Source organism: Rhinichthys klamathensis, unplaced genomic scaffold (genome assembly GCF_029890125.1).
Source record: "Rhinichthys klamathensis goyatoka isolate OS25496 unplaced genomic scaffold, OSU_Roscu_1.1 h1tg000262l_1, whole genome shotgun sequence".
NCBI classification, from domain to species: domain Eukaryota; kingdom Metazoa; phylum Chordata; class Actinopteri; order Cypriniformes; family Leuciscidae; genus Rhinichthys; species Rhinichthys klamathensis.
Genome location: NW_026606783.1, coordinates 76,167 through 89,718, shown reverse-complemented (window position 1 = coordinate 89,718; position 13,552 = coordinate 76,167). Strand labels below are relative to the sequence as shown.

The 13,552-nt window shown below is 36.9% G+C and overlaps 1 protein-coding gene across 1 annotated transcript; it reads left to right on the top strand.

Annotated features, from left to right (window-relative positions):
* Positions 1–247: 247 nt before the first annotated feature.
* On the top strand, positions 248–11,277 carry cdh17 (cadherin 17, LI cadherin (liver-intestine)). The gene is made up of 19 exons (XM_056267700.1): positions 248–294; positions 2,411–2,473; positions 2,978–3,073; positions 3,216–3,353; positions 3,863–4,001; positions 4,119–4,277; positions 4,364–4,522; positions 5,616–5,809; positions 5,984–6,112; positions 6,255–6,402; positions 6,805–7,020; positions 7,105–7,181; positions 7,307–7,498; positions 7,589–7,833; positions 8,747–8,877; positions 8,970–9,188; positions 10,104–10,214; positions 10,320–10,436; positions 10,522–11,277. The coding sequence occupies exons 2-19, from the start codon at positions 2,429–2,431 to the stop codon at positions 10,608–10,610; spliced, it is 2,604 nt and encodes an 867-aa protein (XP_056123675.1). The 5' UTR covers positions 248–294; positions 2,411–2,428; the 3' UTR covers positions 10,611–11,277.
* The last annotated feature ends 2,275 nt before the right edge of the window (positions 11,278–13,552 follow it).

The window sequence follows — 13,552 nt, the reverse complement described above, 5'->3', positions numbered from 1 at the left end:
GTTAAAATAAAAGGGAATGGATAAATTATTTATAATAAATACTGCAATATTCCATAAAAATATGGTGACTTTAATTAAATGCTTGATGTTTACACATTAACATATCCACCGAGCCAGTATACTATACCCTAAATGGTGCCATAAATTACATTACATTTAAAGTCCACTCCCCTTCATGGTGAATCAGTAGATAATGATTAGCCTCAATAAAGTAGAGTTAAACTTTGACTTGAGCAGGAAACTCTGCAAGACTGAAACCTCAGTCTTTTGAGAAGAGAGGAGCTCTGCTGACAGGTCTGTGTGTCTTATCCTTTCTTTTATTTCTTCTGAGTTGTTGTCTTTTTAGTTTAGGCTGATTATAAAAGTATACATTTTTAGTTACCAATACGTCATTTGCCTTGTGACGATGCTTCCGCTGCCTACGACCGGCTGTGATCTTGTTTGACTTTGCTCAGTGCTTTCAGAAGGCTGTAGACCAGCTTATGTGGAAGGGCATTTAAAGATTATCGCAACTTGCTGTAGCATTGTAGAATTGCATTCTGGGTGCGAACGTATTTATGAGCATATTTTCGAGGAGCAAGTGGGGCCTTTGATATTTTTTTATCTCATATACTGTTAAAATGTCATCAGAGGTCACAAGCTTTGGCTGGAAGGCAAGGCCTCTTGTTCTCATACCTCGATACTAAAAACTTTACTGTTGTTTATATCCATCTAACCTCACGGTAATGGATAAATACATTTTGCTATGTTGTTAGAATTGCCTGGTTTCGGTTTAGAACACTTTCAGTTTGAAAATGTTTCCATTTGCTTTACTCTCATTCTTACAGCTGCTACTTTGAGCTGGTATTTATAACATCGAGCATGAGTATTGATTTCAGCTTGTGCATCAGAATGTCCTGATTCCTTATGTAGACATAAGATATAAGGAAACAATAATTTATCTGTATGGTTTTCATTGAGGTTTAAGCAAAAGTAGCTTATCAGAGGTCACATTAACTTCAATGTCACCTTGTGTCACATCTGTCTCAAGGCGTGTCTGTCTTTCACAATAGATCCGACAGATACAAGTGAAATAAAAATCCAGTATCAGTAAAGCACTAAACCTTACAGCTTATTTAAACACAATATTTCAGTACAGAACAGCCGACACAGCTTAATCTACTCTTGGATGGACTCAAACTGCAACTAAAACAATCAGATTTATCTAGAGATGTTTATCTGCTCACACACATTGTGTTTGATCAGATAAACATTTCTAGACAATTCTGTTTACCTAGATAAACACGCCTGTTCACAACTTCCTGTATTAATTTGTGGTCCGCAACTTACTTTCATTTACCAAGCGTCTAATGATCGTTAATATTGTTCTCTCTCTTTCATTCTATGTCATTCTATTAACTAAACATTTTCAAAGTTTCAGTGAACTCAACATTTTAAGGCAACCAGGTTACTTTCAACAAAAAATTTTTTCACTGATATGTTAAATTGAGAAAAACCAATCATTTTTGTGCAGCATCTTCATAAAGTTATCATGTCATTTGAGAATCAACTGACAATCTATTGTTTCTTTGAAACTGAGATATTAACCTGAAAATGCACTGTTGTTTCATCATGTATTGCAATTGGAAATCAGACAAAGAAAGAAACAGAGAACAAACAAACATTGAAACACTGTATAATATAGTTCGGCCCGTTCCTATTCTCAGATGTGTGGATGCACATGTACATAATTATTTAATGGTTAATTTGTTTAAAAGGCTTTGTAATATGACTGTCAGCACAGACATTGTTAGATGTAATAAACTGTGATGCAGCAGTGACACACACACTTAGTCAGTGCTGTCTGGCACAGGACGCCACCCACACTAGAATGCCAAGTGCCCTTTAAATAACCTTTTTATGGGCTGCGATTCATGAAAACACACACACACACACACACTGCACTACAGGCCAACAGCCATGATGTCACCATCAAATCCACTATTTGTATGTATTTGAGACCCACTGACAAAATTAGTTTCATAATAAAGGAAATAAATATAAAACAGGAAATTCCAGTATAAAAGCCATATTTTAATACGCTAAAATAATCGTGATGTTTTAAAATATTACTCAGGACTTCTGGTTGAATAGTACTTTTTTCGCTGATAATCATTGACTGAAGTTTAACATTAAAGAAGGAGATGGTTCTATTTCCTGATTGGGCAAATGGTGATTACCATTTTTGACGCCTTGTGTCTCCAAAGTGTTCTTTAATATTGCTCAGTTTGCACGGCATGAGCCATCATGTCAGGGAATGGCCATCTGATAAAGTTATTTGACAAACAAATGTCACTGCTATAAATTATAATTACTTTTGTAGTAAAGGTGTTTTTAATTAAAGGCAATGTTTTCATATCTTTTCCATCAGGTTTTGTTGCTCGGGACGATGAGAGGTGCACGTTTGCTACACTTGACCCTTCTCGTCAGCATTGTAAGTGTGTGTGCGAGTAGGATTTTAACTTGGTGACCTTGTAGTCTCCTTACAATCTTTTATTCTGTCCATAAATGAGTAACTGTGCTGAAGTCCATTTTTCCCGTGCACACTCCATTAATCAAATACTTAACACACAGACATAATCTGGATTCATTCAGCAAGTGGAAAATGATTTGTTCTACATCAATAATAATCAACAAAAATGGGCAAATATTCAACGACCTTCACATCACAGATAAATTTAATGGACTATTTATTGCATAGGTTGCAGTAAGACAATATAGTAATTAAACAGCTTTATTCAGTTATTTATTAAGAAGTGTGGTTAGATAGGGTGTTTGCAAGGAAATCCAATGCTCAGAAACAATACTGGCCACTAATGTTGTTCATGACTGTCTAGATTGATAACTGATAACATATGGTGTGGTTGAGTATATTGGTGATTTTGCAAAAAGTCAAATAATTCTCACATAATTCTTCAGACCTTTTTTCCTCTCTCAGGCTCATGGGATAGGTCTGGAGGACAAAACGGGGCTATTAGATCATAAAGTTTTAGATGTGCCAGAGCGTACACCTGTGCCTTATCCCATTTACCAGGTACTGTTGGCTCAGTTCTTGTGTTTGAATGGTTAGTTGTCTCTACAAGACATTTTTATTAGAACCTGAATGGTTTCTATCGTCAGTAATATTTTTTGAATGTTTTCATTGAAAATATTCTAGAAATCTGTTCTTTGTTCAGTTTACATCTGCATCGGAAGGTGTCTCTTCATATCACGTAAGTGGAGAGACTGAAGGAAAGATCGGTATCTCTTCAGACGGCTGGCTATACCTGGAGCATCCTCTGGAATGGAGCCCTGAGAAAAACCACCATCTAGATGTAATATATTATTGTAGTGTGATGTACTACACATAACATTCAAGCACCTGGATCTGTAAAAAGACACAAAATGCCTACGTTGTTTGTTTCTAATATGCACATAACACATTGTTGACACATCCATGGATTATTTTTAGCAACAGGGTTTTGGGTTCAAATATATGTACAAGGAAATTCTATACTTTAGGTCCTTAAACTGGTCACCATTTATTTTTCACAACTTTTAATACATGCATTACCTTGAGAAGTTTATTTTAAATGGTTTTGTGAAGTGAACATTTATTTTTAAAAGTACAGTATATTCCTTTGTAGTCATTCAGTTAATATGGGGTCATAAAACCACATAATAATTATATTAAATTATTTTATCATATAAATAAATAAGTAATAATAATACAAAACAATATATATATAATGTACGTATATATAAATTTTTTTATATATATATATACAATTTTACAGGTTTTAAATTGTGTAGCACGTCACTAAATATGTGTGTTTCTCTTCAGATTGAAGCACGTTCAGCAGATGGCGAAACTGTTGATGGGCCTTACTCTGTTGTTTTGCAAGTTGTGGATGTCAACAACAATAACCCTGTCTTTAGTGAGAGTCAGTTCAGTGGCAGGGTTAGAGAGCATTCACCTGCAGGTGAGAAACATACATTATCATCAGATGCTGAAACTTGCTGATTCTCTAAACCGTTACAATTTAAACGCTTTCTATGAACCTACTTTTCATTGTACTTTTAATCTTGTGTGCGTGCAGGATTTGCGTTCATGCAGGTGTTTGCATCAGATGCAGATGATCCCAACACAGTAAACGCTCAACTGAAATTCAGCATTGTGAACCAAATCCCCAATCCCGAAAACATGTTTTACTTTGGCATAAACCCAGACAATGGAGAGATATTTATAACAGACCAAGGTACATCAACACATCTGGAACAAAAATGCATGAAAAACTCAAATGTCATGCCAAACTTATTTCGTTATATTGCTGTTGTATTGCAGGAGCAGCGTCTCTGAAGGCCAGGCCTGCCGTAACATACAGCCGCGGGGAGGTCCATGGCAGTCCTGATGTCCTGAGGAAGAAGTTTGAGGACTACTGTATTCCAAAGAACAACATACCACTAGAGAACAACCCCTTTTACACATGCGTCGAGCGTGTTGGTGAGAACACACAGAAACACACACGATGATCATGCTATTTGACAGATTTGGGCTCACAGCATTATTTGAAAAAGCAGTTGTGCATATAATCATGCCAGACTCAGAGTTACTAGCATTTGAATGAGACATAGCTTTCAGTAAGAAATGTATAAATGGACCAAATGAAACCAGTATTTGAGTCTCTTTCCTCTGTTTGGAGAGAACCCCTGATAGCACACGTACATCACGGAGACGTCTATTTGATGTCTGCATTTACATCTGCGAGATGTATTTACTCATCTGCAATACGTCTCTAATACGTTACCTATCAGATGTTAAATTCTTTCTGTTAATGTTTATTATTTAGAATGTATGTAAAACTGCTTTTTCTAAGATGCTTATCAGATGTTTGTACACAACAGATGTTTTCCAGATGAAGCGCTCTTTAGCAGACATCTTAGAGTCGTACCTACTATCTGGGACACGTCATTCAGAATGAGGTTGAAATGAAAGGAGCTGATTATAGTGCTCTCACATACACACTCAGATTAAACTGGAGTGTTAATGTCAGTGGATGACCACTTCGCTCTGGTGTGTGGAACGTGCCACGTGCTGTAAAGAAGAGCGCAGTCATTAATTGAGCTCAAGCAGTGCAGTTCAGCAGTGCAGATTACATCAGTCTCAGAAATGAGGCAGGATTTGACCCAGATTACTTCACCATTCAAGATACACATTACTTACTCAAACCAATCAACATCATGCTACTAACATAACTTAAAGTCCTTTGTAGCTACTCTGGGAACGTTTATCTTTCTATATTATTTGATCATCCTCCATGGTGCGCTGACGCTCGCTCTAATGTTTACCTACAATATCATGCTGTTGCAAACTCTTGTGTCTCCAAGATAACATACATTCTAATCTTAATTTAGTCACACCACAGTGTAAAAAGAACGGCATTGTTTTTGCAAAATGGTTGAAAAGAGGCTTAAACAGTTGCTGCTGCACTAAATACCCCCCCCCCCCCCCCCTTTAGAATACCCCTCAGCCAATCAAATTCAGTGTAAGTTGAATAATCAATAATAGTTAATGAGTGTTTATTTTGTATGAGCAGAAAGAAGACAAGTGAATCTTCTGATGGATCCAGACTATGTACTGATTGTTCGTGCAGAAGATTTGGGGGATCCAAACGCTTTGAGCAGCACGACACGAGTCAACATAGCTATCATTCAAAACCTCTGGGTCAGCCCTGTACCAATTGCCATTAGAGAAAATTTAGACGGGGAATACCCTATGTATCTTACTACAGTAAGTCTGGATCTAAATAAAAACAATGTTATGTTATGGTAGCCAGTGCCTATACTTTACATTTTTATTAATATAATAAAAAAATAAATAATTTTATTCTATTAAAGTGAATACAAATCTTACATTGAAATGAGTAAGCATGTGTGTGTGTGTGTGTGTGTGTGTGTTTTATAGGTGCGCAGCAATGATCCCACTGCACTCTACAGGCTGGTACAGAAAGAAAGACTTCCCTTCCCATTCACCATCAATCAAGATGGAGAGATCTATGCTACAGGTCCTCTGGACAGAGAAGAGAAAAATATGGTAAATAGAAATGCAAGAGAAATTTTAACGATTTTTTAATAGGTCTACAACCTAGGTCACTCTGTTAATTATTGTATAAAACTGTGTGTTGCATTTGAAGCCTGACCTTTAATAACAATTATGTGTGTGTGTGTGTGTTTAGTACATATTGGTGGCCATGGCAGAAGATGAACATGGCGTTGAGCTGGAAAAGCCCTTGGAGATTGTTGTGCGGGTGGAGGATGTGAATGATAACCCTCCTGTGTGTGATGAAGGTGCAGTGTTTGAAGTGCAGGAGAATGAGCCCATAGGTAATAAAGTGAGAGTGTTTATACACACATTACAACACTTCAAACCAGGCGCATGTGACATCAGAAACTGACCAAATGCATTCAGAGGTGTCCAAAAGCCAAAAATGATCATTTATATAATCAAAATAAAACATTTTGGGGGAAAATTCTAAATTCTTAACTTAGTATTTGTTTTGTCCTCATTTTCAAAATTCAAATGTCTAGAAAGAGTACAGAATCTCAACCATTTATTCATTTTACATCATAATGTTTGTTTAAAATGTTTTAAAACTATTTACAGGTTTTAATTAGGTTTTGAATCCCAGATTTTCAATGTGGTCTCAGACTGGATGGTAATTCTTTAATGATTAACTTTGCCTTTTTTTTTTTCAATGACATTTTTAATGATATGCATGTCTTTAGGTAATACGATTGGTGTTCTGCCTGCTCATGATAGTGATGAAGAGAACACACTGAACTCATTACTAAACTACACACTCCTGAGCCAGACACCTACCTACCCATCTGACAAAATGTTCACCATCGACCAAGTAAATGGTGAAATCAAAGTAGCCAATCAAAACTTTCAAAGGAAAAAGGTGCCTCAGTATGAGCTCACCTTTAGAGTGGCTGATCAAGGTAAGTGCAAACTGAACTCAAATGAACTGAAAATGAACATTTATGAAGATGAATGTGCATCCTAACTTTTGCACTTATTTGTAGTTTACATTGCGGAATGTAAAGTGATCATCAAGGTCATCGACATCAATAATGAAATCCCTGTCTTCGAGAAAAAAGATGTATATATACATTTTGTTTCACTACTAAAATACTTCAATTATATTCTTTCTTTCTGTGGATTATTGAGTAATAAATCTCTGCTGTAATTTACTCTTCCCCTGTTGATTCGTTTCCCCTGTTGCAGTATGGGACCTACAGAGTTCCTGAACTGGCTGAAGTGGGCACCACTTTGCTCATTATCAAAGCCACAGATGCAGATGACCCAGGAACAGGAAGCTCTAGGGTGGAGTATCATATCTCCGCTGGAGACCCACATAACCTCTTAGCCATTGAGGTTGATGAAGCCACAGGAGCGGGCAGAGTCTACATCGCTCGGGTAACAAGATGACTCATATTGCAAAAACTTTGTACATTTCTGCTTTTTGTCCCCTCTATATTTCTTCGTTTTCATATTCTCGGTTTTCAGCCACTGGATTACGAGCTCCAGAGCGTCTACAACCTTCAGATTGATGCCCGTAATCCCGAGCCCCTGATCGAAGGATTGAAATATGATGAAAATGCCACAGCAGTTGTTGTCATTCAGCTAGTGGACGTGGACGAGCCTCCAGAATTTGAAGTGGACACTCTTGATGTCAATGTCCCAGAAAACATCACGATTGGAACCGTAATAATGAAAGCTGAAGCCAAGGATCCAGAGGGAAAGACTATCAAGTAATGCTTTGTATTGTGTCTGCTACGTAATCAGATCATATATAAGATGAGATTGTTTGTTCGCAGTGCTTCTCAACATTATCGAAGAGAGAGTTATGTTCCAGCAGTTATGTGTTATTTATAACTTATTATAAACTATTAAAATATTTACAAACTTATAAAAGCAAGAGATCTGAACAATTCCAAGCCTAGTGGTGGACCAATAATATCTGAAAAGAAAAAAAGATGATGAATTCTGTCTATGCAAACTTACCTTGGTTACTTAGAACTGGATATAAACATTACTTTTGAATTTAAAGGATTTTCCTTAAGGAATACGCTGGTCTTTTGCTCTAGATAAAAAAATCACATCAGCTGAACCAAAATTTAAAGCTAGATTTGTTTGTGCTTAAGAAGGGAATTTTATGATATATTGTCAGGTTTATTGGTAGTTTGACATACAATGGAGATACAAATGTCAGAGAGCACAAGTGAGAATTATATTTAGCATTTTTATCATTTCATAAAAAAAATTAATTCCAAATTATTAGCATGAATTGTACAAGTTTGTGTAGAACTTGGTGATCATGTTCTCCAGCATGATTTGAGATCATCCTAAAAAGCATCTTGTGCTTTAATGGAAGATCATCTGACATTTTGTTCACATGATCAATGTCACAACTTTGCATATTTAATTAGTGGCCTAGAAATAGTGCATAATCTTAAATGTTTCTTCTTCTTTTTGCATCGATATAAAAAAATAAAAAGTTTTAGTTTGTTTATTTAGTGGTCTGAGACTTTTCACCTCCACTCTATGTTATTTAAAATAGCTCTCTGGGAGCTGTAACACTTGTATGATTCCTCTTGTTAGTAATAACTAGCATTTTTTAAATGCTTTTATGTAATTCCTGCTTTTGAATGTTCTGTTTGTCAGGTTAAAGATGGAAGGAGATGAACATAATTGGTTTGAGCTGGACGCTGACTCCGGTGAACTGAAGACTAAAGCTGCTCTGGACAGAGAGACGGTGGAGCAGATCTCTCTCACAGTCATCGCTTATGAGACAGGTGAGAACACACCAGAGAGAGCACAGATGCATCATCTCTCTCCAGGCCAGTGACATTTGGTCAATATTACAATCTATTTCGGTTCCTTTCAGAGGGAGACAAGCAGGAGGGTGAGATGAAGGTGAATATTCATCTGCTGGATGTGAACGACAACTACCCCAAACTTCAGTGGAAACAGAACTTCATCTGCATGCAGGACATGACCCCCTTGACACTCACTGCTATAGATAAGGATAGCGACCCCTATGGAGAGCCGTTTACCTTCTCAATTAACCGCAAGTCACCAAACTTTGAGATCAAACCTGTGGATGGTGAGCAGACTTTTAGTTTAACCTTAACCCTAAAAACAACAGGCTAATGCACTTTTCACACTGTGGTTATCATCGTTCTAAACCCTGCTTTTAACACTGGGTTAAGGGACGTTTCACAATTTTAAATTAGAAGCAGGGTTAGCATCGCTTTTTACCCAGGGTTTTTACCTTATTTGAAACCCTGGTCCTGGTCCTTTTTGGCGTGCTGTCCGGGGGGAGGGAAATACGCATTCAACTTTACTCCCTCTAATAGTATGTAAGTGTGAACTCGTGAAATAATATGAGGATGCGCAATGCAAGAGCCTTTATGTAAACTGGTCGCGTACTGCGTTCATCCAATCAATAAAACTGACACTGCAAATATGTGAACGAGGATGTCAACCCAAGATTTAGGAATGTACAGTGTGAAACATTAGCTTATGAATTCCCAGGATTAATTGTTAACCCCCATTTCACGGGTTCACACTTACATACAATTAGAGGGGGTGAAGTTTAATGCGTATTTGGCGTGCTGTCCCGGGGGGAGGTCGGCCCGAACCCAGAGTACTCCCCCTCTGTAAGTAGTTAGGACTAGAAGTGTGGAGAAGGGGTGATGGAGGGGTACTGCTAAACTCAATGGATTGAGGTGAGACTGCTGAGTCTATATATACACACCTCTTATCATTGATTGTTGAGTGCGCTCCACCCGTGTTAATTATCTGAACGTGCTCCTTCCGAACTTTGTTAATAAAACATCATTAATTGTTAAATTAGTTGCAATGTGAAACGTGAAGCAAGATAACCCAGGATTCGGTTTACCCAGGGATTAGAATGACCCAGCGTTCACTATTTTAAGTGTGAAAAGCCCTTCTGTATGACTCCTGCATTTAATTTATTTACTGCTGTAACTGTGTAAACGTGTTCGGGTGCCTGCAGGAACCTCAGCGAAGCTGATTCTGAAGAAGAAGCCCTCAAGTGATCAGAACGTCAGTGTTCCCATCAACATCAAAGACAATGCTGGGATGGGTATCACTCAAAAGTTTGATGGTAAACTTATTTTTTCTCTCTGTATTTCATATATAACATTCAACTCACTCATAGGCTCGCACTTTAGCATGGTATGACATCTGAGCTGAGATTTCTTTCTCTTAGTGCGTATATGTAACTGCACTAAATTGGGCTACTGTTACATGGAGCCAGAAGCTCACAGCTGGAAGCTGAGCATGGGCAGCACCATCGGCATACTGGCAGGAATATTCGGCTTTATCAGTAAGACTGATATGTTGGAACTAATTTTGCTCTGTTAATATTTAAACATAAAAAGAAGCAAATTGAGTTTGATTTTCTTTTCCAGTTCTGTCCATGGTCATTGTTATGTACCGAATCAAGAAGAAGGATCAGACGAGAGCAGCAGATGGTGGAGAGACTAAAGCAATGCTCTAGAGTTGAGACGACATGCCAACTACAAACATCATTCAGTACAACCCAGGCAAACTGACATCCATGACCCTCAACACACACACACACCTTTATTTTGAATGATAAGTGGTTTATTATCATTAAATATGCATGTTTTTTTGATTTGCATCATCTGACAGTTTTAACAGTAACTTATTTGCCATGTGGCCTGGCAGTTGTATTAATTATTTTATATTTAAAAGCTATAAATATTTGACCTAAATTTAGATATTTTATTTTTCCCCGTTTATATAGTAGATATATATTTTCACCTAGTGTTTAAAGGGAACACAAAACCAGGTGTATTCTGGGAATTTGTGGTATATTTTTTGGTACTGTAGAGTACTTTGAGACACGAGTATATGTTGTCATATTTCATATGGATTAAACCTATAAAAACCTAATTCTTATATTTATTCCCCGTTATCCAAGAATCAGCTAAAATATGTTAAAATCTTTCCATGTCATAGATATTTTTGTTTTTGACTTTTCTTCTAAAGCATGTTTTTGTGCAGGTCAAAGGTCAGGTTCTGCAGTGTAATTCCATTATTGAAGAAGGTATAGAAATCACAGAATGGCAACATTTTTGCTTGTTTGCATATTTGACTGAAAAAACGATATTGTTCATTCTGTAAATAAAGTAATACTTTGATCTTATAGAAAAATGTTTTTTTTATTATAAATCCACAATTGTCCCACATTTAAACGTTAATATGTACTGTAGATTATATTAAAGCAATAGTAATATAAAACCAAAAATTGACAAGATAATGCAAGATATAGCTTTTAAGCATAAAGGATATTTTTATTCTTCAAGAGTAAATAATTGTAATGAGTAAAGTCTTAGCGTCTAAGATAAAAATCTTATGTAGTTGTATGTCCTGTGTTTCTATAAGGTTTTATCATACATCGCAGGTCTTGAAAGAGACAGATGTTACTGTCAAAAAGATATTGTAACATATCAGAGACAAATCAAACAAACCAGAGATGCCTAAAACTCACTCTCGTAAATTCTCGGTCTGTATTACTAGTCTGTATCTCTTCATGCTGATCTATAACTTTCATATGTGTCCATCTCTTAGCAATTTTCCATAACAAACACAAAAACAAAAGAAAATGAACTCACTGAGATAGTTAGAGTGAGGGGTCGGACTCGGAGGAGTGTGTCACGCAGTAGCCTAATAGTAAAAAACATGGTTATACCTTATGTTTGATATTAGCCAGAGCTCATCCGGTGGGGGTTCTGTGTCCATTTTTGGACTCAGACACACGCAGAGCTACTTGTCTTCCTGCACTCGGGTGACAACTAGTGAAGAGAGGGGAGAGTTGTGTTTACATTATCAACTTGGGGAATTGGGAAAACACAGTATGATTAAAATATAATTTAAACTATTTTTACCCTGTACTTCAATCACCAACAATCTGAAGTAAAAAAACTGTATTTTTAATCCTCAGCAAGCCAAAATAAGTTTTAATTTTAGAGCTTTATTTATACGTGTCCAGATATATGAAAAACAGACGTTTATGGATTTTGTTGCCTGAATGGACATTTTAAACAGGCTCAGTTTTAAGGGCCTTATGGCTCTTTGCAATACTTGATTTTGATTGGTCACTCGCTGCATTATTCAGCAGTATTCGCCGTCGACCGTGGCGTCCGATCAGGGCAAGGGTCCCATCTCTAAGTGCCTGGCCGAAGGTGGAGTTAGCCAGCACACCGCCATCACTTGTCCTCCCGTAGCTGCCGACATCCACTACTCGGAAGCAGTACTGTGCATCCACCACTGCCAGGAGAACAACCGAGTAAGTCCCATTGTAGTTGAAGTAAAGGGACCCTGAGTTGTCAGGGGCCCTGACAACAACATGTTTTCCATCGATGGAACCTAGGCAGTAAGGAAAGTTCCACCGATGGAAGAAGTCAGTGGCGATGCTTTGCCAGTCCTCAGTGGTGGGGACTGGCATGACCTCCTGTACCAAGGCGTCCCATATTGCCCTGGCGACGTCTCCAACAATTCCTGCCACGGTGCTCACTCCCACACGATAGCTGAAAGCTATGGTGCGGTAGGAGTCTCCAGTGGCCAGGAATCTGCAAAAAAACAAAAACTATAATTACTTAAAAATAATAGCTTGGTTTGAACAAACAACATTTTTTTTTTTTTTTTTTTTTTACCTCAACAAACTTCCTCTAAGGAACTCCAAATTCTGCGTTTACATTAATGCATTAGTAATAATAATCTAATGGTATAATTAGAAGTCACAGTTCACTTTTACTCCTTTAAGTCAATTTTCCCGATTTTACTTAAGTATAATCAGGTATAAACATTACTTAATTTAAGGAACGCAGGGCTTATACTTCACTGTAAACCCTAATGCTCAAAATAATTAATTGGTTTGAGTAGGACAAACTTAAATTAAACAAATTAGTTCAGTCAAATTAACTTTTATGAGTATTTAGCACTTTCTTTTTCTTTCAAGTTCACAGAACTGATATATTTTAAGTAAACTGAAGTGTTTCATTGTTTTGAGTTTTATGAAATTATTTATTTTAATTTAGACGAACTTAAGTTTAACTGAAACAGCTGGGATGTCTATTTCCCAGCATGCTTTGCCGATGGCACTCGAAAGGGAGAGTAAATGCTAAAATTAAGTGTAATATAATGGGTTTTTTTGTGTAAGATTAATGTTATGTGTGAGATTTAGTAGTGATTCATGTTTTGTTATGCTAATTTAGAAGAATTTCTGTTAATGTTGGCTTTAGGATAGTTACCATCATGGTGACAAGTGGTGCATGCAGCTTGATTTGAGACCAAATAATACATTTATATTGCTGTGCTCAAACAGCAAGTGTTTCTGTATAACATACTATTGCTAATATATTAGCATTTACTATGTTAGCATATTAACTTTTTAAAGCTAACTAAGTTTATACT